Source organism: Xyrauchen texanus, chromosome 24, assembly GCF_025860055.1.
Source record: "Xyrauchen texanus isolate HMW12.3.18 chromosome 24, RBS_HiC_50CHRs, whole genome shotgun sequence".
NCBI classification, from domain to species: Eukaryota; Metazoa; Chordata; class Actinopteri; order Cypriniformes; family Catostomidae; genus Xyrauchen; species Xyrauchen texanus.
In genome coordinates, this window is record NC_068299.1 from 6,476,941 (window position 1) to 6,504,108 (window position 27,168).

The window sequence follows — 27,168 nt, forward strand, 5'->3', positions numbered from 1 at the left end:
CAAAAGCAGGCCTTGGCTAGGTTTTCACAGCACCATTTCAGATGGTATGTGAAAGTCAAGTATACTTAATAAACTCATGTGTAATATTATGTGTAATTATAGTCCAGTCTTCAAAAGGGGGTCTGTGGAATATAATTTTATCTCAAACAAAATTTTGTGGGGGAAAAAGTAAATACCTGTTAAATAAAAATACAATATTAAAGGTACACTCAGTCATTTATTCCTCATTTAAAAAGTCATACTCCTGAAGATATTAATTGTAAGTTCAAATCATGAGCACTCACATGAGATCTACACTTTTGTCACAACAATAACTTTACAAAATCTGTTTTATTTTACATGGAAAGGGTCCCCTCGTGGGGGCCACCATGTTAGGATCACATGACTAGCCGAAAACTACTCAAACTGCTTAATTTCAGTAACCGCTCTGTTATTGGAGAGTTTCACTCATGGGTTAAATTAGTTATGGCTGACTGTGTATAGTGAATTTCTACAATGATATTGATAATTGAAAACCTTTGCAGTTAAATGATGTGGCATCCAGGACTCTACCTTTCAGTCCAAGACTCCAAGTCCAAGACATCATAAAACAATTACTGAGTGGGCCTTTAAATTAACTTCAACCAAAACTGAAAATGTTTGACTTGAACTTCAGGTTCATACTTTAATTCACCAGCAGATGGAGCCAAATCATAGGGATTTCATCTGTGTTTCGTCTACTAACTAACTAACTAACTAACTAACTAACTAAACAAATAAATAAATACATGGGGGTTAAACTTGGAATGACTGATAGAACAAACATATTTAGTAAATTTCCCAAAGAAAGGCAACAGATGCAAATACGCGGCGCTTAATAAAGCGGTGAGTTGTTCTGTTTGGCCATTGGTCAGTCGTTGTCATCATTGTATTAAGTGACAAACGCTCCTTGTCAAGCTAAATGTTTTGATGTTGTTTTGTAAATGTTTGAATTGAATGTATATGATGTACATCACAAAAAAACTAAACATTACATAAACATGTGAAAATGTAAAACAGCTAAACTTAAAAAGGTTAAAAATGAATACAATGAAAAAATTAATACAAGTATTAAAGCCACTACGTTCTGTTGTATCTCCATTGTTATGGTTTGCATATGGTTCGCTCTACTGTTTATCTTGAAGCAGACAGATAATACCGTTACTATTTAAAAATCATAGGTAGGGAAGACAATGTACATTTATATATGCTGCATTTTGATTATAAAATTAATATCAATATTAAAGTAATCTAATTTAATATAATCACATGTTCATGTATTATCATTATCATCACCAGATTCGTCAAAGCCAAGAAAGCTTTGCCAAAAATTGCATTTTTGCACCGTTGAAGGGCACTTCACGAAGGGAACGCCACTGTCGTTCCAAACAAAAGTAAGAAATAATTTTATTTTTTTCATAAAGGGGCCTTTTAAGGAGACTTTTAGTGAAGGCTACATTTAAACAGTAATGCCATGTTCTCTTCAGAGTGCCCACATCAAGAGCTCTGTATATCGTAGTGAGTAGGGCATAGGGATGATCGCTTTCGATTGATATTCGCCCAGTTTGAAGATTAAAACGGTCGGGCTTCCGGTGTTGATTTTTTCTCCCTCTGCGTGCTTCCGCTTGAGAAGTGTGTTTTGATTGGTCAGCTTGAGGTCATGTAACCAATCACGGCGCGCCTACCATGGAGGAAGGAATAAATGCAAGATGGCTCCTCATATAAAACCAGCAGCCTGGCTTCTCTTTTGTGATCAACAAAATTACTTTCCCCTACCTATTCGATTAAAATACCGTCTTTGGGAAAGTGCAGAGGGGTGAATTCGTCTGTGCGCTGGTGTAAGCGTTACTCGGCTTCTCCGGGCGCTGTGGGAGATATTTTAGAAGCGAGCACCGCGATTTTGTGCCCGTGCGCGAGATATTGGGCCTGGTCGCGCACGCGACGGCCGGCGATACAACAGCGCGAGCCCGAGCCTGAACCCGGTGTCACCGGCGCTTATCCAGCACTTTACCCGGACTCCCGAACTGCCCACATGGCAGTTTCTAGGTTAGTCTTATAATTTGGTCTGGTTTCCAAAATGCTAGATGTCTCTGCAGCTGAATTCTTATTTTTTATGTTATTGTTTAGATACGTGAAAAATGTCTGTCAGACGACCCGTTACTAACTGTTAATGTTTTTATTTTAATTTCAAATGTAAGTCATTGTCTATAACTGGGGGGTACATTTAACAAAATAACGTCCCACGCCCATAAATATGTAACGTGTCAGTTTAGGTTGCTGATAACTTGTTCTGCTTATCAAATATAAGCATTGTTTTATCTTCTATTTCTCGTGTAGTATGAATTAAACTTAAACAGTCGGTGATTTGCCAAAATGGGCCTTCTTTATCCAGGTGAATCTCTGGGTAATGTGTTGATCCACGTGTAATTTAGCGGACTAACCCCATGTCATCTCTCAGAGGGTTAGTCACTGACAAGTTATTTTTTCCAAGTTAGCATCCAGCTGGACTTAAAGCTGCACTTATGTCTCTAAATCCATCACTTCTGTTCATGCAGTAGATTCATGTGCTGTTATATAATGTGTCCTGTCATGGTAGTGTGAGGGAACCTTGTTGATATATCTATTTGACTCTTCAGACACAGTCGGATTGTCATGTGTTTATTAAAATTCATGCTTTGTGGCTAAAATGGTCAGAATGGTCTGCGATCCAGTAACATTAATTAAATGCAAGTGTCACAATCTGGCAATTATTGTGTTCCTGTGTCTTGAGTGTTACATCATTGTGATACTCTCTTTCCAATAGTCTGTCTCAATCATTTTCTTAAAGCATGTATAGGATCTGATTGTTGGGTCTTTATTCTGAGAATGAAAATATCCTCCCTCTCTCTCCAGGCTGGAACGTCTTTTTATCTTGCTGGATACAGGTACTACTCCTGTGACCAAGAAAGCAGCTGCTCTGCAGCTGGGAGATGTTGTCAAACTTCACCCACACAAGCTTAATAACCTTTTATCAAAGGTGAGTGTTCAGGCTTTGCCCAGGCAGGTAGTATAAAATGTAACCAACACTAATCTATTTAGTTGTCAGAATGAAAAATACCACATTAACGGTGCCGTTGAGTAGCATGGAAAATGTAAACGATTTGACAGGTGTCACTGAATTGGATGTCCTGAAATATAACATGTCTTTGTGACAGTGCTAGTCTCTAAACCACAGCAAACCGAATATGACAGGGGGTCGCCATCAGATTCATTGTGCAGTGACAGTCGGTGCAATTTAAAAGAATAGTACACCCAGAAATGAGAATTCTCTCATCATTTACCCATCATTTACTCATGCTATCCCAGATGTTTATGACTTTTGTTGTTCTGCAGAACACAAATATTTTTTTTTTTTTAGAAGAATATCTCCACTCGGTATGTCCGTACAATGCAAGTGAATGGTGGCCAGAACTTGTAAGCTACAAAAAAGCACAAAGGCAGAATAAAAGTAGTCCATATAACTCTTGTGGTTAAATCCATGTCATCAGAAGCAATACGATAGGTGTGGGTGAGAAACAGATCAATGTTTAAAGCTACTCTATGTAACTTTTGGCCCTCTAGCTGTTGAAGCATAAAACTGCAAGTTACTTGCGGAGGAAAGCTTTACGCCAGTTGTGAGTTGGCACTGCTTTTGTGATGGATGAATCTCATGATTTGAGTGAGGACTCTGAGATTACTTGCAGAACGAGTCCTGAAGAGCTATTTTTATGTTGATGTTATGTTTTTTGCTTAAACATTTATAACTAGTATTACTTTTAGGAAAATAAACAACACTCTGAAGTTTGATTATTGAAGTTTTATCCACTACACGATACACAAAAAAATAATTGTATTATCTTCCTTGACGTCATCTTATAATATCAATAAAGTGTTTTTGCACAAAAACTGTCATAGTTTAGTAAACTTTCTGATAATTTCCCACCCTGGCCCTCTGACTGAACACTCTGTTTTGGCCTCCGTGTCCCCTTTAAACTTCGGTGTAAATGCCCACTGTTCCTATTGGCTAACATTGTGCAGCCCCTCAAATTCAGCCATATTTGAAACTCAATCGGAACAGAATAAACAAGCTCTCCACAACATCATAAAACTAAATTTACACACTATGCACAGCACATTGTACACATTGTATCTGGATGTATCAAAGTACTCAAGCATATCAGCACCATAACTATCAAACAGTCTGTTAACTGCCCCATTCTTCAATGACAGTTCCTTTGCAAAGCTTGAAACGTATTATGACTGGTTCACAAGCAGCCCACGCTGATATTAGCTGCACAAACACGGTCCATTTGGAATTCCCAAATTTTGATTTCCCATGATGTCAAGCAAAGCAGCACTGAGTTTGAAGTTGGGCCTTAAATACATCCACAGGTACACCTCCTATCAGAAGCTAATTGTCTAAAGTCTTGACCAAGTAGATGTCCTAAATGATTTGCAAAATCTATAGTTTGCTAATATTATATCTGTGGTGTGGTTAAAAAATGAGATTTGATGACTTCAACCTAAGTGTATGTAAACTTCTGACTTCAACTGTACATGGTTCATGTCCAAAAAACATGGTACCTTTTTGTTAGTGGCTTACAATTCTGTGCATTTTTTAGTGGTGATGTAACACCCTCTTTGTATGCATAATATTTATTTCAAGTTTGAAAAGAGAGTATGATGTTTGTAAGCATGGAGGTTGTTGCTTGACTGTCTGATGTATTCCAACAAGCCTTGCTTTTGCTTTTGTTACAGTGCTCTGATTATCTATCTGTTTTCCTTCCTTCTGGCCATCAAAGGTTTTAACATACTTGAGGAGTCCAAACTGGGATACGCGAATCGCAGCAGGACAGGCTGTCGAAGCCATAGTGAAGAACATACCTGAATGGAACCCAGCTCCAAAGCCAAAAGATGGTGAGCTGAATATTCTCAGATTGCATGACCAAAGAATGAGGTTTTGGAATGATCTGTTCATTTTTTACTGCAATGCACATTGCTGCAGTAACTGGTTACATCATCTGCTTTGTGTATCTGCCTTCAGTCTGGCAAGTTCTGTTCAAGGCTGTTGCAAATCACACCAATCTGATTCCTGGAATTGTGATGCTACACATTAACCACTAACAAGTCTGAGGCCTGTCTAATGGTTTCTTTTTCTGTTATCTAGTAAAGTGATTTTCTTGTGATGAGCAAGTTCTTTATAATGTTTATTGTCCTCCAGAGGTGTGTGCAGAAGACATGTCTCCAGAGGACAGCTCCTCAGACAGGCTGAGTTTCTACAGGTTCGATATCTCCCGTCTGCTCAAGCATGGAGCATCACTGCTCGGTTCTGCAGGTGCAGAGTTTGAGATGCAAGATGACAAGTCGGGTATGATTTTGATTTCTCACACTGGCGATGTTATTTGTTTGTGGTAGTGATCATCAATTCTGTGCTAGCAATGGTGTTAGCAATAACAAGGTCATTTGTTCGATTCCCAGGGAATGCATGGACTGATAAAATGTATACCTTGCAGGGCTCCAGACTAACATTTGAGAGCAGTGGCACCAGCACCTCACTTGGTAGCACCGGTGGGGGTCTGGGGCTGATAAAATGAAAAGTTTAAAGACCGAAGCTAATAATAAAAGTATTAGTATTATATTACAAAATAAGTCCAGTTACCAATAATATTGAATATTTTGCCCCACTGAAATGCTCCTACAGTAAGACATTGATTTTGAGTTGAGATGCACATGTACATTTACTGGTATTAACGTCAAGAATGTTGTCTATAACATTGATTAAAAGTAAAAAGTCTACACCTAGTTTATATAGGGCTAACTTATTCTGACTGTGCAACTAAATTGGGACACCTGTCATCTTGTTTTTGTTGATTCTTGGAAGTTTGAAGGCTAACAAAACTAGACCTTTTGAAGAGAACCAATATTTTCTATAATTCACAATGGTCCAGGAAAACAAACTATGGCATTTTTGTAATTAAATAAAGTTCTCTAAACCCTTAAATTATTAATTCAAAATATAAACTGCCATAGTTGTAACAAAAATGAATGATTCCTCACCCCCTAATGTGGCCCATTATAAATGAAAATACTTATTACGGTCTAAAATGCTAGCTTATGCAGTTAGTGTTCCTATAGTACGTTTATGGTAATTCTCAAGGGTGCTGATGTGTGAAAAGTCTTGTTTATATCCATGTTCCTGTTCATCTTGTCAGTAGCCTACTGTTTTGAATGTTGGGCCATTTAATGTGGTTTTAAACTACTTCACTCACTTTTCATAGAGGTTTGCATCTGAGAATTCTGTGCCAAATCGAAATGTTTTCCGCGCCTCGCATCGAGATTCACTGGTTCTCGCAGGCAGCGCTGTAATGATCAGTGGTCTGTGTCGAGAGCTTGAGACCGGTTCGTCAAGTAAACGCAACTTTTCCACGCTCGTGCTGTGCTTCTCGCTGGTTCTTGCAGCGCTGTAATTATTTACAATCCACAAGTGAACGCAGCTGCTCTGTCTGTGCTAAAAATTTGTCCTGTTTGTGGATGGCACTGTTTCATTCAACATTTGAGGAGTTTGCCATTTGATATTTCTTAATAGAAAACAGGAGCGCATAAACAGAGAGGGAAAGGGGGAGAGCTGGCCAACATTGTAGTCGCACCAGTGCGACATGTAACAAAACTTAGTCGCACCAATGGGGAAATCGTTTGTAATATGTGACCATTTAGTCGCAGTCTGGAGCCCTGCCTTGAATGCATTTTAAGTCACTACCGACAAAAGTGTCTGCAAAAGCATATGTAAATGTATAGTATTTCTCATATTTGGGTTCAGGGGTTTGCATAAAAAATAAAAAGAACAAAAAAATCCCATAAACCTGCTCTGAAGGAGGGACCGTAGCTATATCCAGTGCTCGGAATAACTTTTGGGGTTGGCTCTTTTGACTCTGGCCTGTTAGTAACGAGCATAGCTAGAACCTAAAGACAACTCCGAAGATCTTGGCAATCACATAGCAACACCCTGGCAACCACCCACAATACTCTTCACATCTAATTTTATTTGTTTGTTCACAGGTTCATTTTGGGTGGAAGATGCAACTGGAGCTTATTGTTTTTTGTGTGTACAGATAATATTTGAAAGATTGTGTTATTTTTAAATGGTTTCTTAGCCTTAGATGTTTTTGTTGATGTCAGATGTCACATTTAAGATAGGTTTGATTTAATTGGCCCTATCAATTGTTTGGGTTATCTTCAGGAAGTTACTGTTAGACCCCGTTTGCTGGGATCTTCTCAGAGCTTCCTGTGGACGCCACTTGGTGTTTTCCCCTCAGCAGATCCAGTTAGATCTCCTGTATATTTTGTTAGCACATTTGTTACCAGGTATAAATTTCTAGTCACACAGACTGTGCCTTGGCTTAAATTCAGAAGAGCTACGCAACACGATCGTTATCAGTTGTAAATTATTTTCCCCACAAGTACTTGGTATGCCTTCCTCTTCTTTTGTATTAGAGGAACTCTGACATTGGCAAGCCACCCATCATCTGTGCAGCCAAATACTAGAAGATGGAAGAATTTGTTTCTTCAAGAAAATGCTAGTAAAGATGTTCACTGAATTTATGTGCTTTTGATTTGACTGTAGTGAGGAAATAAAAGCAATTTCCATTGACGTTCTACTTTCCTGAATCGGGTAACAAGTGCAAGTGATAAGTGTACAGTTTATTTGCATGTCTGTAAGGATAGAGGAAATTTGAATGAAATGGACTTGTATGTTTTTTCATCCCTACATGTCCTTGGTTTTCATATTAGTGTTCCATAAGTTGTACTTGCTGGGTTTTTTCATATCCCTAACTCCAACACTACATACATCGGCCGCCAGTATATTGTGCATGCATACTCAAATTTGTAGCTTGAGAAAAGGTGTGCTGTGACTTTTCTAAGCAATTGGACTTCAATGCAAACTGGATTTTGTTTTCACCTGAAGACTTTTGGAGGGACCAAGCCTTATATAGGGACCAGAATATCATAAATGCTTGGGTGAGGGATCTTTTGACTTAGGCCCTTAAGCAACCACCCAGAACACCTTAGCAACTGCATAGCAACACCTTGGCAAGTGGCAACAAACCAGAACACCTAGCATCGTTGTGGCAGCGTTTGCTCTCTTATGATTTCATTCACAACAGTTTGTCATGATTATGATCTGTTCTTCAGGTGAGACAGATCCCAAAGAACGTTTGGCCCGACAGAGGAAGCAGTTACAGAAGAAGTTAGGATTGGATATGGGTGCTGCCATTGGCATGGACACAGAGGAACTTTTTAATGATGAGGACTTGGAGGACACCTGTGTCTCCAGTACCAGCAGAACACTTTCTAATAAAAGCCTGGGCTGCCCCTTCTCACGCAACCATATGGTGAGTTGTGTTAGAGACTTTGACCTTCCTTTAGCCTTCAAATGCCAGTTCACACCAGTGTTTCCTGCACGGCTGGAGCGCCGCTGCTGAATCTTCAGTGCAAGGGCAAGAGAATGATACTCATGATACTAGTTCAATGTGATGAGCTAAAAAGAACGCGTTCTGTGAAATGATACAAAAACATGTCTTTCTATTGCATTGTGTAGGGCTGAACAATCCATTGAAATAAAATCAAAATTAAGATATGATGTCATGCGCTGCTCTGTTCTGAGCACACGTGAGGTGGTTCTGTCTGTGCTCCCTCCATAAATCTCATCTCATGCACAGAATAATGGATGTGTTGCGTTCAATTGTATTTACAGTGCTCTAAATTCACTTTAACTGGCCACTACAATTTACTATAGAATTACAAATCAAAAATCTCATAACACTATGATTTTTTTGTGGATTGAAGCGGAGATGAGAGCATTTTACCATGTTGGAATTCACAGGCGCTCATTCAAAGGCTTTTGTTAACATGACTTAAAATTAGTTTTTTTTTTTTTTTTTAACCTGTTCCCATAGCAATGCTGTGTACAAATTAAGAAATTAGAGAAATATTTCTTGTATAATAATAATAAGAGGGTTGTTGTTCGTTATTATGATACATTTGTAATTGGGACTCGACCTTAATACTTTTTATATCGTCCGGACAAATAGCCTGATTAGAACTTCAATAACGAAAAAATAACCAGCTCTATTTGTGATATTGTCTAGGCCTGTGACACATATTACAAAGTTAATATTATTATGATTATTATTATTATATTAAGTGCATAACTGTATAATTCACTAGCGATCGGCTTGTGTGTGTGTGCTGAACGTGTGTGTGTGTGTGTGTGTGTGTTTCGAGAATGCTCGTGGTGATGCGTATAAGCGCCTGAATTGTCAATTACATTTCAAAATTCTGGTGTTCATGTAAAGTCATTGATTTATGTCTAAAGTGAATGTAAACAGTGTGGGGGGGGGTGGTGGATTTGTATCAAACTGTCATACTTGTAAATGTAAGCTAATAGACCTGCTGCAGTCTAGTGTGTCATTTATATTAATTAAACAACCATAAGAAAATTAGAGAACCACTCGCTGTTCTTGACTGGATAACTTTAGTAGCTTTAAAAAGTATTATAATAATAATACAGAAAAGACCAGTCAGTAGTCATTTTATATTGCATTTCATTCTGGATGTTTACTTAAATACTTAATTTGTATTTTTTTTTTTTTCCTTTTATTTTTATCTATTTCTATTCATTGCTGTTTCCTTTTTTTACTGTTGATTTCACTAGTCTTGAATAATTACTTGAGAACTTGAAACAATTCTTACATGGTTAACAAATTAATTTGTGTTATTGTCAAACACTGCATGCAAGGAGTGCTACTTGGGTGTATAATAATTCCCATTGGTGCTCTTTGGATAAGGGATATTCTGGTCAGATGCTCTAGTGGTCCAAGGCACTAAGAGTAGGGTTTACATTTATACGTTTAACACACCCTGATTAAGTCTTTGATTTAATGCAATAGCCATGACTTCATAAAGGCTTTTTAAACATGTAAACCCTACTCTGAGTGCCTTGGACCACTAGAGCATCTGATTAGTGTTATTATTTGTTGTATTGAAGCTGGTATCAAGAATCTTCAAGTTAAATTTCTGACTACTAGGGTTGCTCTGACACCAACATTTTGGCTGCGTTATGATACCAGCCCTGGTACCTCTGTATTGATACTGGCTTGATACTTGGGCAAAAAATAAAAAAATGTCTAAAAGAATTGCATGAAGTCTTATAGATAAATGCCTTTTCTGTTTTAATGTTTCTGTAAAAAACAAAACAACATGCACTACAGAGCTTTACAGTATGAATGAAAACAATCTTATTACCTGAGGCTGAATCACAACATGCTGAAATTAAGTACTCTTGCTTATGTAATATTGGTTGCCTATTATTATTATTATTATTATTGTTATAATAATAATATAACATTTTAATATTATATTATTGTTACTTTGAATATTGCCACTGATTTGATTTGAATATTACACTTATACTTTAGTAATATTTTTCTTTCGTAATGTCTTCAATTTTACGCAATCAGCTGAACAGAGCTGAACATTTCAGCGGGACTTTTATTTTGAAAGATATTTTTGAAGTTCTTCCTGTTTGTGAAGAGTTCGTTATATCAAGCTTTCCGCAACTCGTGAGCTGAAATCTCAGAGCAGCAATGGAGAAAGGGTTCATTATGGAGTTCACAGACATTATGCACTCAACACACTGATCTGTGGCTCTGCAGATGGATACTATTGGACAAACTGCATGAAAATCACGCATTAGGTCTGTGTTGCATTTGTGTGTTCATGTGCGTGACTGTGTGTGTGTGGAGATGACAGGCACAGAGCACTCTTATTCCTACTGTGGAGCACAGCGCATGTGACTTATTTCATTAAATGACATCTTTTTCTGCTGTTTAATGATCACACTTGGCCATACAGAATGGTCTATGATTTCATCTCAAAACTCACATTACATTTTGCTGATGGCTTTCAACAGCAAAATGTAAAGTTACTTTAATATAGTACTGGAATTAACGAGATGATATTGTACCATTTCAAATTTTTTGGTATCACAATAATTGGTACCTGTATACCGTGCAACCAAACTTACTCAAATTGTGCATTGGGACAATGTATCATAATATACTGGACAAATAATAATATTTTTTTTTTTAAATTCTGAATAGTGAATAACCAATTCACTTGTCCGAAGGACAAGCACGTGACTCATACCTGTCAACATTTGGGTAACATAATCCGGGAGACCTGATCGGGGGTTGGGGTGGTGCTGGATGGCAGAGGCAGGCTAAATATATACAAATTGTGCCGCTTTGATTTAATGTGCTGAGTAATGTAATTTTTCTCTCTGTGTCCGATATTAAAATCAGTGCGACACACTTTGCAAAAGGTGTGGGCATTGTCAATATGGCTTTGATATATGAAATTAAATTCTTCCATCCAGCTGTTGTTAAATTTACATATTTATATTGTTTTTTGCTGAACCACTACCTAAGTCTTCTCCTTCCATCTACCAGTGATGCTTGATTCAACTTCCCATGTCTACTACCTGCGCAGATATCAACCGCACAAATGGGTTGAAATTTGTATGATGTGTCGATTGTGTGAGTCGGATGCGTTTCATACAAGATCTGCCAACTGGAAATCTTTGGAATAATATATTGATGTGATTTCATATAACGAGGTTTAGGCCATACAAATTACGGGAGTTTCTTGTGAGAAATAACTAAACGGGAGGGGGCGGGAGATGGGTGTGAAATACGGGAGACTTCCGGGAAAAACGGGAGAGTTGACAGGTATGACGTGACTATGCTTACTGAACTCACTGAATTAGTATTGTTCAAATGACAGTGTAGCTAGTTACAGATACACTTTTGCAATATTGTTTACAATAAATATACAAATTAAAATGTTACAGTGCATTCACAATTATTAGGCAAGTGAATATTATGTTCTTATTATTTTCATGCACGTTTTCCAACTCCAAACCATATAAACTTGAATGTTTATTCAATAATTTTCAGGTGATATGTATTTGTGTAATGAGGGAGGGTGTGGCGAAAGTGACTAACAGCTTATATCAAGGTGTGCATAATTATTAGGCAGCTTCATTACCTGAGATTTAACTGACACTGAAAAATAAAATAATTGTAAAATGCCTTTCATACGGATGAAACACTCTTGAAATAGCGAAATTATTAAGGCATGACAATCAAAAGTTTTGTTGCGAATAGTCATAGATGTTGAGAGAAACCAGAATGAGTAGTGGTGTGATCTGCACTTTTTTTGTCACAGGAGCACAAATTACTTCAATACTCGCAAGCACTTGGGTGTTAAAGATTGCGTATCCGTGGAACACTCACACAAAACACAGCTCCGCGTGTTTGGATGGGAGGCATGTTTGGAGCGTGGGATGAATCTCATTGAATTTGGTTTGATGGTCGCTCAAGTGAAATTTTGGGCCTCAGAAGCAGATTCAGTGACATTTTCTTGCGTTCTAGACATGCTATTCATCTTATGACAAGTCCAGCTGTCAGTGAAACACCATGTGTTTCATCATTTCTCTCAGTATCACGAGAAGCCCTGAACACTGATAGGCACGTGCACATGGAAATGTACATATATCGACATACAAAATGTACAAGCATTACAAATCACTGTTCTAAAGCCAAACCAATTTCACACCATGGAAGACACACTTTTCCCTTCATAATCTCCTTCTCATTCAAATGAATTTGAGGAAGGAGCAGTCTCTCCGCCTTCCATTTATTCGACAGAATGTGAAATGCATGTTATGTGCTGTACACATTTCTCGTGTGGCAATTTTGTGTTACCGGGATAGAGACGATAATCCAAAATGTATACCAGTTGGCAGATTTCAACCGATTTATCATGTCTACCGGTATATCGCCCACCCCTAACTGAGATCACATTTTGCCCCCATTCTGATGCTTGATGTGAATATTAACTGAAGCTCCTGACCCATATCTGCATGACACTGCTGCCACACAATTGGCTGATTAGATAAGAACAAGTAGATGTAAAGGTGTACCTAATAAAGGGGCCGGTGAGTTTATAACTTGGCTGTATTCTCCCCTTTAGCCGGCAGCAGAACTCATAGATTCAGAGTTTCGCCCAGGCATGAGCAATCGACAGAAGAACAAGGCCAAGAGGATGGCAAAACTGGTTGCAAAGCAGAGATCGAGAGACATGGATCCTAATGAGAGGAGGTAGATCTGGCAATTATGATTTTCAATACAATATAGATATTTGACTTGTTGACAGTCAGTCTTTCCACTGCTCTTATGTTCCTCTGCCACAGCAATGACAGTTTTGAGGGAGAACCAGAGGAGAAACGACGGAAAACCACAAACGTAGTCATAGAGCAGCCAGCAACGGACAGCAAAGTCTTAATTGATAATGTCTCTGATAACTCCAGTTTATGTGACGAGGTGTGTGACATGCACAGGGCCTGTATTGTAAGAGCTGTACATTCAACATGCATTTTTGTTTAATATTTGTTTTTGTTTGGCAGACTCAGGAATGGCCATTGGAAAGCTTCTGCGATGAACTGTGCAATGATCTCTTCAACCCTATGTGGGAGGTACTGCAAAAACACATCTACATGAAGCACCTTCTCTATTAAAATCAATTTAATATTCTGTCTTTCATGAAGTCATGTGCTTTTTGTAAGTCACGCAATGTTCATAAACACAGTTTATAGTTAAATATGGTTCTTGACAACTTTTTTTTGCCATGTTTAGATTCGTCATGGTGCTGGTACTGGACTGAGAGAAGTGCTGAAGTGTCATGGTGCTGGCGGAGGAAAGGCGGTTGGCAGTAAAGCTGAACAGGTGTTTACCAGCTCACATTATCACTCTCAGAGGTTTATAGAGGTTCAGTGTGTGTGATGTTTGATGCCTTCATTCTCAGATGGAGCGACAGCATCAGGAGTGGCTTGAGGATTTGGTCATTCGGCTTCTGTGCGTCTTCGCTCTGGACAGATTTGGAGACTTTGTGTCAGATGAGGTTTGTAATCTAAATTCATGTCTCTCGACATCTTGGCTGTTTTGCAGTGGTTGAACAATACTGATTTGCTGCTGCGCTTATCTCTATAAGGTGGACAGACATAATTTGTTTAAAAGGCATTTATACAACACTCCTATAAATAGTCACAAACTCCAACTCAGGAGAGGATGAAAACACACACCACAGTCAAGATGCACTCCAAACTTTCCAAACAGATTAAGGTGATGTAGATGGCAAAGTATGTGGGGAATTATAATACAAAAGCAAAAACAGAAGCAGTGTTGTTGTGAAATAAAATAGAGCCATAATTGGTGTTCCTCTTGAGCAAAATCTTGCCTGTCAGAGCGTCTATCAGCATCATTTCACAGTCACAAGGGCTTTTATCCCCTTTACTTGGGTATCTGAATCTAAAGAAATATAAAGTACTTTCATTTTTCATTGTAAAAGTTTCAAAGAAATATTGGACTGCTGTCATTATGCTTCAAAACAAACATGATCTCTTAACATTCATTTTCAAATGCACTCAATTGATAAACTATAAAATATTTTGGTAAAAGATCCCTCAGAGCCCACTGCATTGGCTGTCTCTGGACCACCCAGTGCAGTTTTGTAGTGACTATTTTGACTGTTTAGAATACATTTTTTCTTCCGCCAACTTTGAAATAACAATGTGTAAATGTGAATGTATATCTTGATAAATATTGATATCGAACAATATGGGCCATATCGCCCAGCCCTAAGCTGAATAGTTGATTAAGAGCTAACGATTAATCGTTGGAACAATCACCCGAATAATCATTAGATTAGTCGATTATCAAAATAATCATTAGTTGCAGCCCCAATGTAAAACTCGTGACAATGTGAAAAAACTAAGAATACTGAAAATATTTTTCTTAAATTTTCCAGGTGGTTGCACCTGTTAGAGAGACATGTGCTCAAACTCTTGGCGTGGCCTTGCGGCACATGACAGACAGCGGTGTTGCCATGACTGTGGATATTCTGCTTAAGCTGCTAATTGAAGACCAGTGGGAGGTTCGACATGGAGGCTTGCTAGGCATCAAATATGCTCTCGCCATCAGACAGGTTAAGCGGTCTCAAGTTTTTGTTATTTTTAATGATTGGCTGAAATGCCAAAATTCTGTGTCTTGAGATATTGAGAGTGTATTCCAGTTGTTTTGTAGTTTGTTTATAACCTGTAGAACCATACTGACCCATAGGATTTGATCTCAGTGCTGCTGCCTCGTGTTCTTCCTGCCATCACAGAAGGGCTGAGGGATCTGGATGATGATGTTCGTGCCGTGGCAGCAGCATCTTTAATTCCAGTGGTGGATGGATTAGTTCAGCTGCAGCCTGATAAGGTCTGAGGTCTAAGTTCATGAGTTTGAGTTGATATTTGAATTTTGCTGATATCTAGAGAGGGGGTGACTGACAAAGGATAAATGCATTACATTATATGAAACAAACATTTGAATCTAATAATATTATATATATTTTTTAAATGAAAATAGACCTATTTGAAAGCAGAACCTGGTATATTTTGGAATGGCACAAGGGGAATAAATACTTTCTAAGATGGCGCAATTATCTATCTTTGCTGATCTAAAAATGGCCCATGCATGCTGAAACTATGCAAGTCAGAATTGATTTGTTAGTTTGAATAAATGGGTATTTAATGCTACTGTATATCTGACTCTTTATTTACAGCTGTAGATTAGAGTTGATCTGTGAATGTTTGTTCGTATGTTGAATAGGTTCCATTCATCGTAGACACACTGTGGAATGCTCTGTTGGAGCTGGATGATCTTACATCCTCGACCAACAGCATCATGACCCTCCTGTCCTCCCTGCTCATCTACCCACATGTCCGCCAGTGCAGGTGAGATTTCTCTTTCAAAGTACTTGTGACACTTTCATTTCTTCACAATAAAAAGAAGCCCAACTGTGATGTGAATTGAACCTCAAACCTTATTATTTTGCTTCTCCAGTATGCAACAGTCACTGACTGTGTTGGTTCCTCGAGTGTGGCCGTTCCTAAGACATACCATTGCATCTGTTCGTCGGGCAGCATTAGAGACCCTCTTTACTCTGCTGTCCAAAGCTGATCAGGTTGGGTGATCTGTATATATCTGACTTCACACACCGTTACTGGAATTGCTGAGGAATTGAGATTAGTGTTTAGCATCAACCGACATTACACCCTTTGCCTTTAAAGTTGTACAGTTAATCAAATCAAAATCATGACATCTCTAATTAATAAATGCTAAAGGCTGAAATCTAAAAAATAACTATTGTATACATGTGTGGAAGAATTTAAATGTGGATTACTGTTGTATATTAATATTGTGCAAACTTGCCGGTTTGTTGTTTGTACACCCTTTTGAATGTGAGAACAGATTCTAGGATTGGTTTTGAGTTGACACTCAAATTGGCAGTGAACAGCCAATCACGTAAAATTCAGAGAAAGAGCTCCATTCATATTCACTTCTCGCAAGATGGAGTTAGTGGGATTTACCTCTCCGCCAAGGCCGCTCACTATGAAGAATTTAAATACATTTAAACTGTACAAGAGATTTTTCTAAAAGAAAAAAGTTATTCATCCCTTTCGCCATCTTGTGGAGTGATTTTAATATTTTAATATTTTAAAACCAATCACAATTGGCAGGTCTTATATTAATCCATCTTAGTAGCTGCTTTATAATAGATTAATATTATGTTTATATTATCATTAATATTTTATGGTTAGAGAAGGTAAGTGTAAAACAATTATAGTGTATTTAAATAAAATATAGGACTCCATGTGCAGAAAATCTATATTTAAATAATTTGAGGCGATTTTGTGGATTTCTAAAATGTATTTATTTTGGGTAAAATGCTCTTTAAGAGACACAGAGGAGTGACTTCATTGTGTCAGAGATTTTCATTTTACCCACAGCTGATTGGTTCAGCATCTGTTAGCGATTTGTTGCCAAGAACAAAACCTGCCACAGACCAGGGTAGCTGTGTAGCCCAAGTTACTATGTCGATGAACACTGGTAAAAGCAGGTCCAACCTTCATGGTTCCTATAACCCAAGGTTGATGCGAACTAAACAAACGTACCTAGCAATTCATTGAAACCAGCTTCATGGTACAGGCCTCTGCTGTGTTAGTTTGATTATGCTTTTTGTTATCTTTTTATCTGACCAGTGGCAAAAACATATGTTTATATAAATTGCAATAGCAACGTGTCAGTATGATCGCAATGTGTATTTAACAAATCGTGCAAGTTCAATGGCATTGTTCTTCATTCCATGTTTACTGTTCTCATTTTTAATTGTCCCTCAGAGTTGTGCTGTGTGGCTGAATCCCATCATGCAGGACATGTTAAGACACATGTTTCAGTCCTGCATCCTGGAGAGCAATCTAGAGATCCTAGAACTGATACAGAAGGTACTGTTCACTGAAGTTCAACCTGTCACCCTCTTTGGAAGGTTTTAGCTGATTGAAATGTTAATTGCTTGATCTAGGTGTGGGGGGAGTTGTTGCGGCAGGCCCCGCAGCAGTATGTGGTTGCAGCCAGCTGTCCCTGGATGGGTGCCTGGCTCTGTTTGATGATGCAAGCACCACACATCCCAATAGACCCCAACATGCTATTAGAAGTTAAGGTCCGCTTAAAGGTGAGGGTTGAGGTCAAACTTTCTTTTGCAGTGCTTCACTGGAATGGATAATTTGTTGTTTTATTACTTGACTTTTTAACAATGTGTTTGAGTAAATAATGACACAATTTTCATTTTGGCTGAACTATCCATTTAAGCTGGTTGCTGTGTTTTAAATGTTAAACACTGACATATAATTTAAGGATTATTCTGCTCAAAAATGAAAATTGACATTTGCATTCTTTGAGTCTTTCTACAACCTTCAAACTTTCCACTCGTACAAAAGCTTGCTCAGAGCTACGTTCTCTATTATTGTGTAGGAGAAAGCCTCTGGGAAGACCCGACAAGGTTCTGCTCCAGTCAAGGAAACGATCCAGGAGTACATTGGTGGAGCAGAGACTATCACTGAAGACCCTGCCACACGAGACTACGTGGTGACCCGTGCACGTCTAATGGCTGCAAAGTATGCGTCTATTCTACATTTATTCTTTTTCTCAGCAGTTCTGTGTTTGCGGAGGCAAATTTCAGTTTTGACTGTTGTCTTTTCCTAGGCTGTTGGGGGCGCTGTGTAGTTGTATCTGTGACCCACGGTTGAACAGCTCCTCTCAGGAACTCCGGCCTGCTGAGTCTCTGGCTCAGCTCTTACTGTTCCACCTCAACTCCAAATCAGCACTGCAGCAGATTGCAGTTGCCATGGTGATCTGTGAGTGGGCAGGCCTCCAGAAGGTGAGAACGAAAGGGGGTTAATGGAATAGTTTTCCAAAAAATATAAATTCTGTCATTTTATCACCCTTGTGTCATATGATTTTCTTCTGTGGAGCAAAATGTAAAAAAAATTTTTTAAAGAATATCCTGGCCTCTCTGCCACCATAAAAGTGCTCTATAAGACTTCATAAGAAAAATGCGCTGTATTCCAAGTCTTCTAAAGTCACATGATAGCTTTGTGCTTGAAACTAATGTTTTCAGAAAATAAAAAATATTTTTTATTTAATCACAGGTATATTTTTATGTGCTGTTAATGACGTGCTGTACTGTGTCACAGGAGTGTGAGCTGCTGTCCAACGTGGTTCAGCCTCGTTTGCTGGTCATCCTCTCTGAGCAACTTTATTATGACGAGATCGCCATTCCTTTCACGCGCATGCAGAATGAATGCAAACAGCTCATAGCCCTGCTGGCTGACTCCCACATCGACGTGAGAGAACAAATGGACTGCACTGTGTTTACTATTGATCAGGCTAATGAGCTGGTTAGTAAAGAGGCTAACTTGAATACAAAGTTCTAAATCTCTGTTCTAAAATCTAGCTGCCTACTTCACAGCATTTTTAGGCATCACAGGAGCTCTCCTGATGCAAAGGCTGTTTTTAAAGGTAGATGAATCTCATTATACAGTGCTGTTAAAAAGTATTTGCCCCCTTTCCTGATGTCTCCTATTTTTGTGCATTTTTCATACTAAATTGTTTTAGATCTTCAAACAAGATATAACATTAAACAAAGGCAACACAGGAAGTAAACGCAAAATACAGTTTTCAAATACATATATATATTTTTTTTTTTTATTGAAGAAAAAGGTTATCCAAAACTTATATCACCCATATGAAAAACTAACTACCTCCTTACACTTAGCTGGTTGTGCCTCCTTTAGCAGCAACAACTGTAACCAAATACTTCTGATTACTGGAGATCAGTCTTTCTGCTGTGGTGGAATTTTGTCCCCCTCTTCTTTTCAGAACTGCTTTAGTTCGAGCATGAACTGCCTGTTTAAGGTCCTGCAACAGCATCTCATTCAGGTTCACGTCAGAACTTTGACTAGACTACTCAAACTTTAATTTAGCTTCTTTTGAGCCAGTCAGAGGTGGTCTTACACCTATGCTTTGGATCATTGCCTTGTTGTATAATCCAATTGCGCTTGAGCTTCAACTCACAGACTGATGACCACATGTTTCCCTCAATTATTGCAAGTCTCCCTGGCCCTGAATCAGCAAAGCATCCCCACACCATCACACTACCACCACGATTCTTGTCCGTAGGTATGATGCTCTTTTAGTGGAAATGAGCCATAAGACCAAAATAGCTCTCCATTCCCACCATAGGGCCAAAACCCCCATAGCGTTCCCCTAAAACCTGGCTTTAATACGCCACCCCGGTGCAAATGTCACACACCCCGCCCATTTCACAAGACAAAACAAGTATCCTTTTTATTAAGTTATCTAGAATATCAAGTTTTTATTGTATGGAAACGTTAGCTAGCTAGCAAAATAATTTAACATTGATAACTCAAATTTAACTGCCATGGTATCTTGAATGATCTCAACTAACAGCAGGATGATGTCCCAGCACACAGTCCATGATCTCTAACCATGGAAAGTTCTTCCTTTTGGGCACCTCTTTGTCAATTGTCCATCTTAATGGATTTGTAATGTGTCTGCAATTTTATTTATTTTCTCTGAGATGCGGTTGCGTGATATACAAATAAGTCGGCACCCAGAGATGTATAAATTTAGTGATAAACATTCACTGTTATTAAATTCTATCAATCAACGAGTCAAAGTTCCTACATTACAAGATATTAAAGCTTGTTTAACAAATGTTTGCAGAGACTTGTGTACAAAACACATTAAATTAAACTCTTTTGATGATCGTACACCTGTAGCACTAATGCTAGCCTAGCAGCATTGTTTATCAGTTGGATTTCTAGGAAACAGTCAAACCCCTGTTATGCTAATGGGTGTGTTACAGTTTTGGTTGTTTAAACGCAATTTTCGAAGCATCTGGCAATGGAATTCGTTTATGATCGGAGTTCGGAGAATTAAAATTGGAATATCCCACATCTGGCTTGAATGAAAGTTTCTCGCTAAACTCTGCCTTTGACATTGACCAAGCCTCAATCCCCAGTTGGCATTCTTTGGCCTAAGGGCAATCGGTGATCCAAAGGCCATTGGCCTGAATAAGACCTGAGGAGGCACTATTAAGCCCTGGAAGTGACCGTGGGGAAGCAACTGGCCTTGGCATTCGCTAGCACACCTTCATTTGGCCCAACAGTGGAAACGTGACTACTGTGGTTCTTTTGGAGTCCCAGAGCCTTTGAAATGGCTTTGTAACCCTTCCCATTCTGATGTATTTCAATCATCTTTTTCTTTTGACTGTGGTATAATTTGCTAATGGGTGAGACCTTTTAGCCAACTTCATGCTGCTGAAAATTTTATATTTAGGTGTTATTTGATTGAACAGGGCTGGCAGTAATCAGGCCTGGGTGTGTCTAGTCCAGCTGAACCCCATTATGAATGCAGTTTCGTAGATTTGGGGATTTAGTAACTAAGGGGGCAAATACTTTTTTTGTATTACAGACTAATGGCGAACTCTTTGAGATCAATTGTCAATTAAATGTTTCTGTGTTCTTCTCTATTCAGTTAGGATACCAGTTTAAAGCAAGGTAGCTCACTAGGTATTGGAACAGAGCCTATTGTACTGTATATTGTTTTTAGATAAGTATCTGCTAAATGACTACTTGCTCATCCCCTGATTTTCTGTAGGTAACCACCATCTTCTCGGAGTGCACCTCATCTCTGAACCTGAAGTCAAATCAGTTCCAGCCGTTGGACAGTAAGAGGCTGCAGGCTCGTTCCACCGTTTGTGAGACCAGCACAGAGTGGCTGCAGCTGCAGCTGAGAGTTCACACCTTCGCGGCCTGTGCTGTGGTTAGGCTGGCCATGCTGCCTGACAAACTCAATCCTGTGGTCAGACCCCTGATGGAGGCAGCCCGTCGTGAAGAGAACATGCTCGTTCAGGGTTACGCGGCCTCCAACATTGCTTGTCTGCTGCAGCTGTGTGCTTCGAGATCTCCCTGCCCTAATGCCAAGATTGTAAAGAATCTCTGCAGCTCTGTATGTGTAGATCCGATGCTCACACCCAGCGCTGCCTGTCCTGTTCCACCAACCAGCACTCCCACTGTACTAGAGAGCAGTAAAGGTGAGAAGACAAGATCTCTGACATCCATTATATTTTCAAGTCCTGCAGAACAGTTTCCCAACCACTGTGCCTGCCACGAAAGAACGTCAGGTGTGCTGTGGAAAATTATCAGATTCCACAAATTAAATAAATGCAAAAAAATAATAATAATTTCAGGGATCCAAACTCCTCGCCTTTCAGAGTTTGCCATTTTGAAACCATAATCGGTCACATTTGTGATTCTGAAGAGCAATGATTAATGTACAAAAGTGAGTGATATTTATACGCGTTGAAAGTCTTTCACATGACTTGCGTCAGAGCTGCAGAATACATTAAAGTCTATGAAGTGACATCACTTTACACCAGTGTTTTTCACACACGTTTTTGCTTCAATAATGTCTTTGAGAGTACTAAGCAACAAGAAATATTTTAAAACGGTCCAAATTTGTGAAGACATTGAACGTGTAATCATTTCTTTTAATTATTACCTTATAGTTTATGAATATCAGAGACCCCAGTTATTGAAATAATTTAAATTCACCAAGAAAATGCTTAGACCTAAACATAAACAAGTCGTTTTATTACTTTCTGTGATCAAAGCAACTGCAAGCTATTTTCTCTCTCCCAAATCAGTTTTCAATGTTTATTGTGCACACCTCCCACTTTTTTACGTGGCAAACTCTTAAAATCGCCCATCTGTGACTCTTTCTGCAACTCTTGTCACGCTGTGTTCTGCCTCCTGAACCAAATTTAAACTGCCACAAGAAGTGGTCTGTCCGAGGCAAAGACTAAAAATCTAATGATTATTACCTCAGCATCAGTCTCCCTTGATGCGTTTGATTACGCACAGGCGAGCGCCCAGTTTAAGTCGATGCGGACCAAGAGGAAGTTTTGAGTTGTCGATTGAGTTCTGTTCAGCTTAATTCATATTTTAATCGTATTTGTTTTTTGTAATATTGCGTTGTTCAGATGTCTTGTTTTAGTGGCCAAACATTCATCTGCTTCGTTTGGTGTGTCTGTTGTTCATCTGTTCTCTTCATAATTAAATGCATAATCTGCTATATGCTCGTCCTGTAAGTTCATGATTAAAAATTAAAATGTGAATGAAAATAAAAGCTATTTAAATGTCTTATCATTAAAATATGAAAATTCAAATGACGGGAAATAATATATTGTGACGGAATTTTTTTTGACCCTGTCCGTCAAAATGACGGACTATAAAAGTCGTGTGTGTGTGTGTGCGCGTTTTATTATTATTTTTTTATTTTTTTGCTGCATAGCTGAATTTCAAACAATACAAGTAAACATGCTACTAAGATGGACAGAAAACATGGACAAGTTATTGAAAAGGAAAATATTGACGATGGTTGGCCTGTGTGGGATAGTGGTGTGCGGTAGATTTTTTTTAAAAATTTTTTTGTCATAAAAAGGTTGGGAAACTGCTGTAGATCTGATTATTTAGTCAATGTTACCTAAGCATTGAAGGAGGTGTTTTTGTACATTTTGAAGGGTGTTAATGAATCGTTATTGTTCAATCAGTAATATTTGCCACATACAATATTAGAAGCGCATGATATCATAATGTATTTTTTTTTTCCAGTTAGAAAAGTGTCTTTCTATGCCAGGATTCAGAAGTACTAAACAGTTTCTGCTGTATATGGTTTTGATGCCCATTTTATTGTTAAGCATTTTCTAGCAAAAAAAAATAGATTGTACTAATTTTGCATGTAGTACGAATGTGGCAATAATAACAGCTAATTACATTTAGGGCACTGGTGGTGGATATGTTGTCATCTATTAATGTGAATTTCTAAGGTCTTTTAAGAGTTAAAGGATTGGCCTAATAACTTTTGTCAATCGGAGCAAGCCAAAAAATAAAATCGATTCATTCCTGTTTAACATGTTACTACATAATTCATTTGAAATGTGAGCAGACATTTCACATATTTTAGAAGTGTAGTATATTTGATCTGTCCTGCAGCATCTGTGGCTGAGAAGGATGCGATGCATCACATGGTGAACAAGACGAAGGGCATCATCACTCTTTACAGACACCAGAAAGCAGCTTTCGCCATTACCAGTAAGAGGGGACCTGCCCCTAAAGCCCCCAAAACCACCACCAATGACTTGCCCCTAGGAAGCATTATTGCTGCAGAAACGGATGAGGTAGTTAGAATGTTGTTGTTATTATTAAAAGTTTAACCAAGTTCTTATTATGAATTCTGCTAATGATCTTTTTAATACCAATCTAGAGCAAGAAACCATACCTTATCCAGAGGAGAGGAGCAGAGTTCTCTTTAATGACGGTCGCTAGGCATTTTGGCCAGGAGCTGACAAGATCTTTGCCGTATCTTTGGGAGTCCATGACCGGCCCGCTGAGGAACGCGCTGAATGCTCCGGGATTTGGTGTGTCTGCTTTGATTTCTTTGGTTTCATCATACAGATTTTTCAGTTGGAGTCTTTTTAAAAAAAAAAACAATTACAAAAATAAGTGACATCTGTTTTAGGTGGGCTGGATGTTTCTATTGTTATTGGGTGTGTTGTAATCCTTTTATTTGATTGTTTTTAAGGGTAAAGTTCAAAAACAAGATACTAATTCAACAAATATTCAATGTATTGGATGTATTAGGTTGTAGTTTTCTACTTTTTCTTAGGATGAATTGCTTATTTTGTATTATTTCTAATGGTGTGTGTGTGTCTGTCTGTCTCGCAGATTCCAACCAGTTGTTGAAGCAGGGAGATTCAGTTGCTCAGGATCTTGTGAACTCTCTGCAGGTGCTGGAGGTCACAGCAGGAGCCATGACCCAAGAGCTCATTCCTTTAGTATGTACTCACACTTTCAAGGACATCTTGCGTCAAACTACATTTAACAATTGCAGTTACAATGGGAGTTTTTGATTTTACCAAACCATGTTCTTGCTTCCACCTGCAGTCAGTGTGTCCGAGCCTACTGTTCTCTCTCTGTCTGCAGGTGATGGAGCAGCTGCCTCTCCTGTGCACCTGTTTACAGCATCCATACACAGCTGTACGTCACATGGCTGCACGCTGTGTGGGTGTGCTCAGTAAGATCGCTACCATGGAGACCATGAATGTGTTCCTGGAGCATGTGCTTCCCTGGTTGGGTGCTATTGATGACAACACCAAGCAAGAAGGAGCCATTGAAGCACTGGCCTGTATCCTCAAGACACATGACAATCTTGTAATTTTTATATTAGACATGTCCTTGTTAACACGTACTATAAAATAGATGGTTCTGGTCCTGAGTGCTAATTGGCCAGTACAGCTTATTTTCATGATAAAATTCCTTTGCCGTAATTGCTAGGGTGCAGCTCAGCTGTTCATCTTGCTTCTGTGTATATATGACTGCACAGCACACCTTGAGGTCAACTATTAACCTTAATTTAAGTGCCAGGAGCTATATCGTTTAGTGGAAGGATGGTACATCTAGCATAGATGAATTTGCTTCAATTGTAGTAATGAAAATGTGTGCCCTTAAAATGTAGTAGCCATAGTATTAAAGCAAAAATGCACTCAAGGTCTGCTATGTACTCTGCTATGTGCCAAGCCTAAAATGCCCTTCACAATAAAGCACTGCCTCTCATAGCTTATTGCCAAAATATGTATATCATAAAACATCCTATATATATATATATATATGTATATATATGTATATATAAATATATATAAATACATTCTTGGGTCTCTTACATCTTGGGAAAGACTTAAGACCCGGGTATACTTGGTTTTTGTGCGTTCCGGACCGGCTGGCACCTTACCGCAAGGAAATCAGAGCGCATTTGACGCATGCCCAAAACCGCTGTGTGCTGTCAGTCCGTGCGTACTGTGCTAATGACTAAATTTGCTTCACGAATACTGTGCACGGAGCAATCTAAGGACACAATTTAAATGCTTATAAAAAGGTCAAAATATACTTATGTAAATAGGTGTTTGGAGTACAGATATTATCCTTTACCACAGTCACCAGGTGTGATGGAGCAGTTAGATGTGGATATTGTGCCATACATAGTGCTTCTGGTGGTCCCTGTTCTGGGCCGTATGAGTGACCCCTGTGACAGCGTGAGGTTTATGGCCACACAGTGCTTTGCTACTCTCATCAGACTGTTGCCGCTCGAGGTGAGGGCTTGGTGACCAGCACAGTCCAGCATTGCACAATCTGTCACATATAATGAAAGTAATTGGGTGTTGGGTCTATTAAAATTACAAACAACCACCATAAAGTAGCACAAAAGTGGTCTATTATATTCCAAGACTTCTGAAGCCATACAGTAACCTTAATTTCAATCTTTTCCTCATTTAGTTATTCACTGAAAATCTTTTTCTATTCTTAGTATGGTGGAGATGAAGGCTCATCACTTTGATGCAGAACATTTGTGCAGTTATTTTTCCATTTCACTTTAATTTATTTCTTTCAGGCTGGAATCCCAGACCCAGTGTCTATGTCTGAAGATCTGATTCGGCAGAAGGCCAGAGAGCGGCACTTCCTTGAGCAACTACTGGATGGAAGAAAACTCGACAATTACAAGATTCCAGTGCCCATCAAAGCAGAGCTCCGGAAATACCAGCAGGTGTGTGGTGTGGATCTGTCCATGGAAATAAAAAAAATTAGTTCTGTTTTTTTTGGCAAATCTTCACTAGAGTGGAATAATACAGATGTCTAAATTCTGGGTCGTTTCTGTGAAATGAAAGCATGTAAACATTGTCTGTGGACTTTTTCTGCCCGGGTGGAAAATCTGTGGAATGGATTTCAGTATGGTGAAATTTGGTAAATGAACCCCTGATCGTATACACTTCTATTGATGGCTAAAAGCACTGTCAAATTAGTAAATAATTTCATAAGCACGCAAGGGGTTAGGCATGTTTTTCACTGAATTAGAACGACAGTCTTTGAGTTCTAATGACCCAGATCTCATATGAACCTACCAATGAACAGGTGTTGAACACTTGCAGGTTCATGGGTTGTATGTTTTACCAATGATGCTGAAATTTGGTTTCAATCTGAAGTTCTTCCTATTCTTTTGTGTAGGATGGTGTGAACTGGCTAGCGTTTCTCAACAAGTACAAGCTTCATGGGATCTTATGTGATGATATGGGTCTGGGTAAGACCCTGCAGTCCATCTGTATACTGGCTGGTGATCATTTCCTTAGGTAAACCCTCAAACCAGCTTCATGCAACACAAGGAGTTTTGTTGTAAAGAACACACTAGTGTGCAAGCGACCCACTGAATTTTTGTGTGCGCAGAGCTCAAGAGTACACCAGGACGAAAGCACCCGATTGTTGCCCTTTGCCCTCTATAGTGGTGTGTCCACCAACGCTGACTGGCCACTGGGTGGATGAGGTCGACAAATTCTGCTCTAAAGAGTATCTCAATCCTCTGCACTATACTGGCCCCCCCACAGAAAGAGCACGGTACCTTCATTTTAAAAATGCATTTACAAATTAAAAGGAATATTTAAGGTTAAATAATACTTGTGATTTTGATAATTTTACAGATCAAATAAAAAAAAAATCATGCA

At 38.8% G+C, this 27,168-nt stretch overlaps 1 protein-coding gene across 2 annotated transcripts in view; it reads left to right on the forward strand.

Annotated features, from left to right (window-relative positions):
- Window positions 1-1,721: 1,721 nt before the first annotated feature.
- The window catches only part of LOC127617806 (TATA-binding protein-associated factor 172-like), a 31,242-nt gene continuing 5,795 nt past the window's right edge, over window positions 1,722-27,168 (forward strand). Inside the window, exons 1-28 of one of the 2 annotated variants that reach the window (XM_052089895.1) lie at window positions 1,722-2,064; window positions 2,911-3,034; window positions 4,839-4,953; window positions 5,258-5,404; window positions 8,227-8,426; window positions 13,129-13,256; window positions 13,349-13,478; window positions 13,562-13,630; window positions 13,791-13,880; window positions 13,960-14,055; window positions 14,962-15,138; window positions 15,273-15,413; window positions 15,807-15,931; window positions 16,041-16,161; window positions 17,378-17,482; window positions 17,560-17,709; window positions 18,009-18,151; window positions 18,240-18,414; window positions 18,731-18,934; window positions 21,219-21,654; window positions 23,615-23,799; window positions 23,886-24,039; window positions 24,347-24,456; window positions 24,605-24,806; window positions 25,619-25,767; window positions 26,067-26,219; window positions 26,678-26,799; window positions 26,894-27,061. In XM_052089895.1, the coding sequence (XP_051945855.1) occupies window positions 2,051-2,064; window positions 2,911-3,034; window positions 4,839-4,953; window positions 5,258-5,404; window positions 8,227-8,426; window positions 13,129-13,256; window positions 13,349-13,478; window positions 13,562-13,630; window positions 13,791-13,880; window positions 13,960-14,055; window positions 14,962-15,138; window positions 15,273-15,413; window positions 15,807-15,931; window positions 16,041-16,161; window positions 17,378-17,482; window positions 17,560-17,709; window positions 18,009-18,151; window positions 18,240-18,414; window positions 18,731-18,934; window positions 21,219-21,654; window positions 23,615-23,799; window positions 23,886-24,039; window positions 24,347-24,456; window positions 24,605-24,806; window positions 25,619-25,767; window positions 26,067-26,219; window positions 26,678-26,799; window positions 26,894-27,061 (4,133 nt within the window). In that variant the 5' untranslated portion in view covers window positions 1,722-2,050. Of the gene's footprint in view, window positions 2,065-2,910; window positions 3,035-4,838; window positions 4,954-5,257; window positions 5,405-8,226; window positions 8,427-13,128; window positions 13,257-13,348; window positions 13,479-13,561; window positions 13,631-13,790; window positions 13,881-13,959; window positions 14,056-14,961; window positions 15,139-15,272; window positions 15,414-15,806; window positions 15,932-16,040; window positions 16,162-17,377; window positions 17,483-17,559; window positions 17,710-18,008; window positions 18,152-18,239; window positions 18,415-18,730; window positions 18,935-21,218; window positions 21,655-23,614; window positions 23,800-23,885; window positions 24,040-24,346; window positions 24,457-24,604; window positions 24,807-25,618; window positions 25,768-26,066; window positions 26,220-26,677; window positions 26,800-26,893; window positions 27,062-27,168 lie in introns of those variants that run through there. The other variant, XM_052089896.1, reaches the window with a different exon arrangement.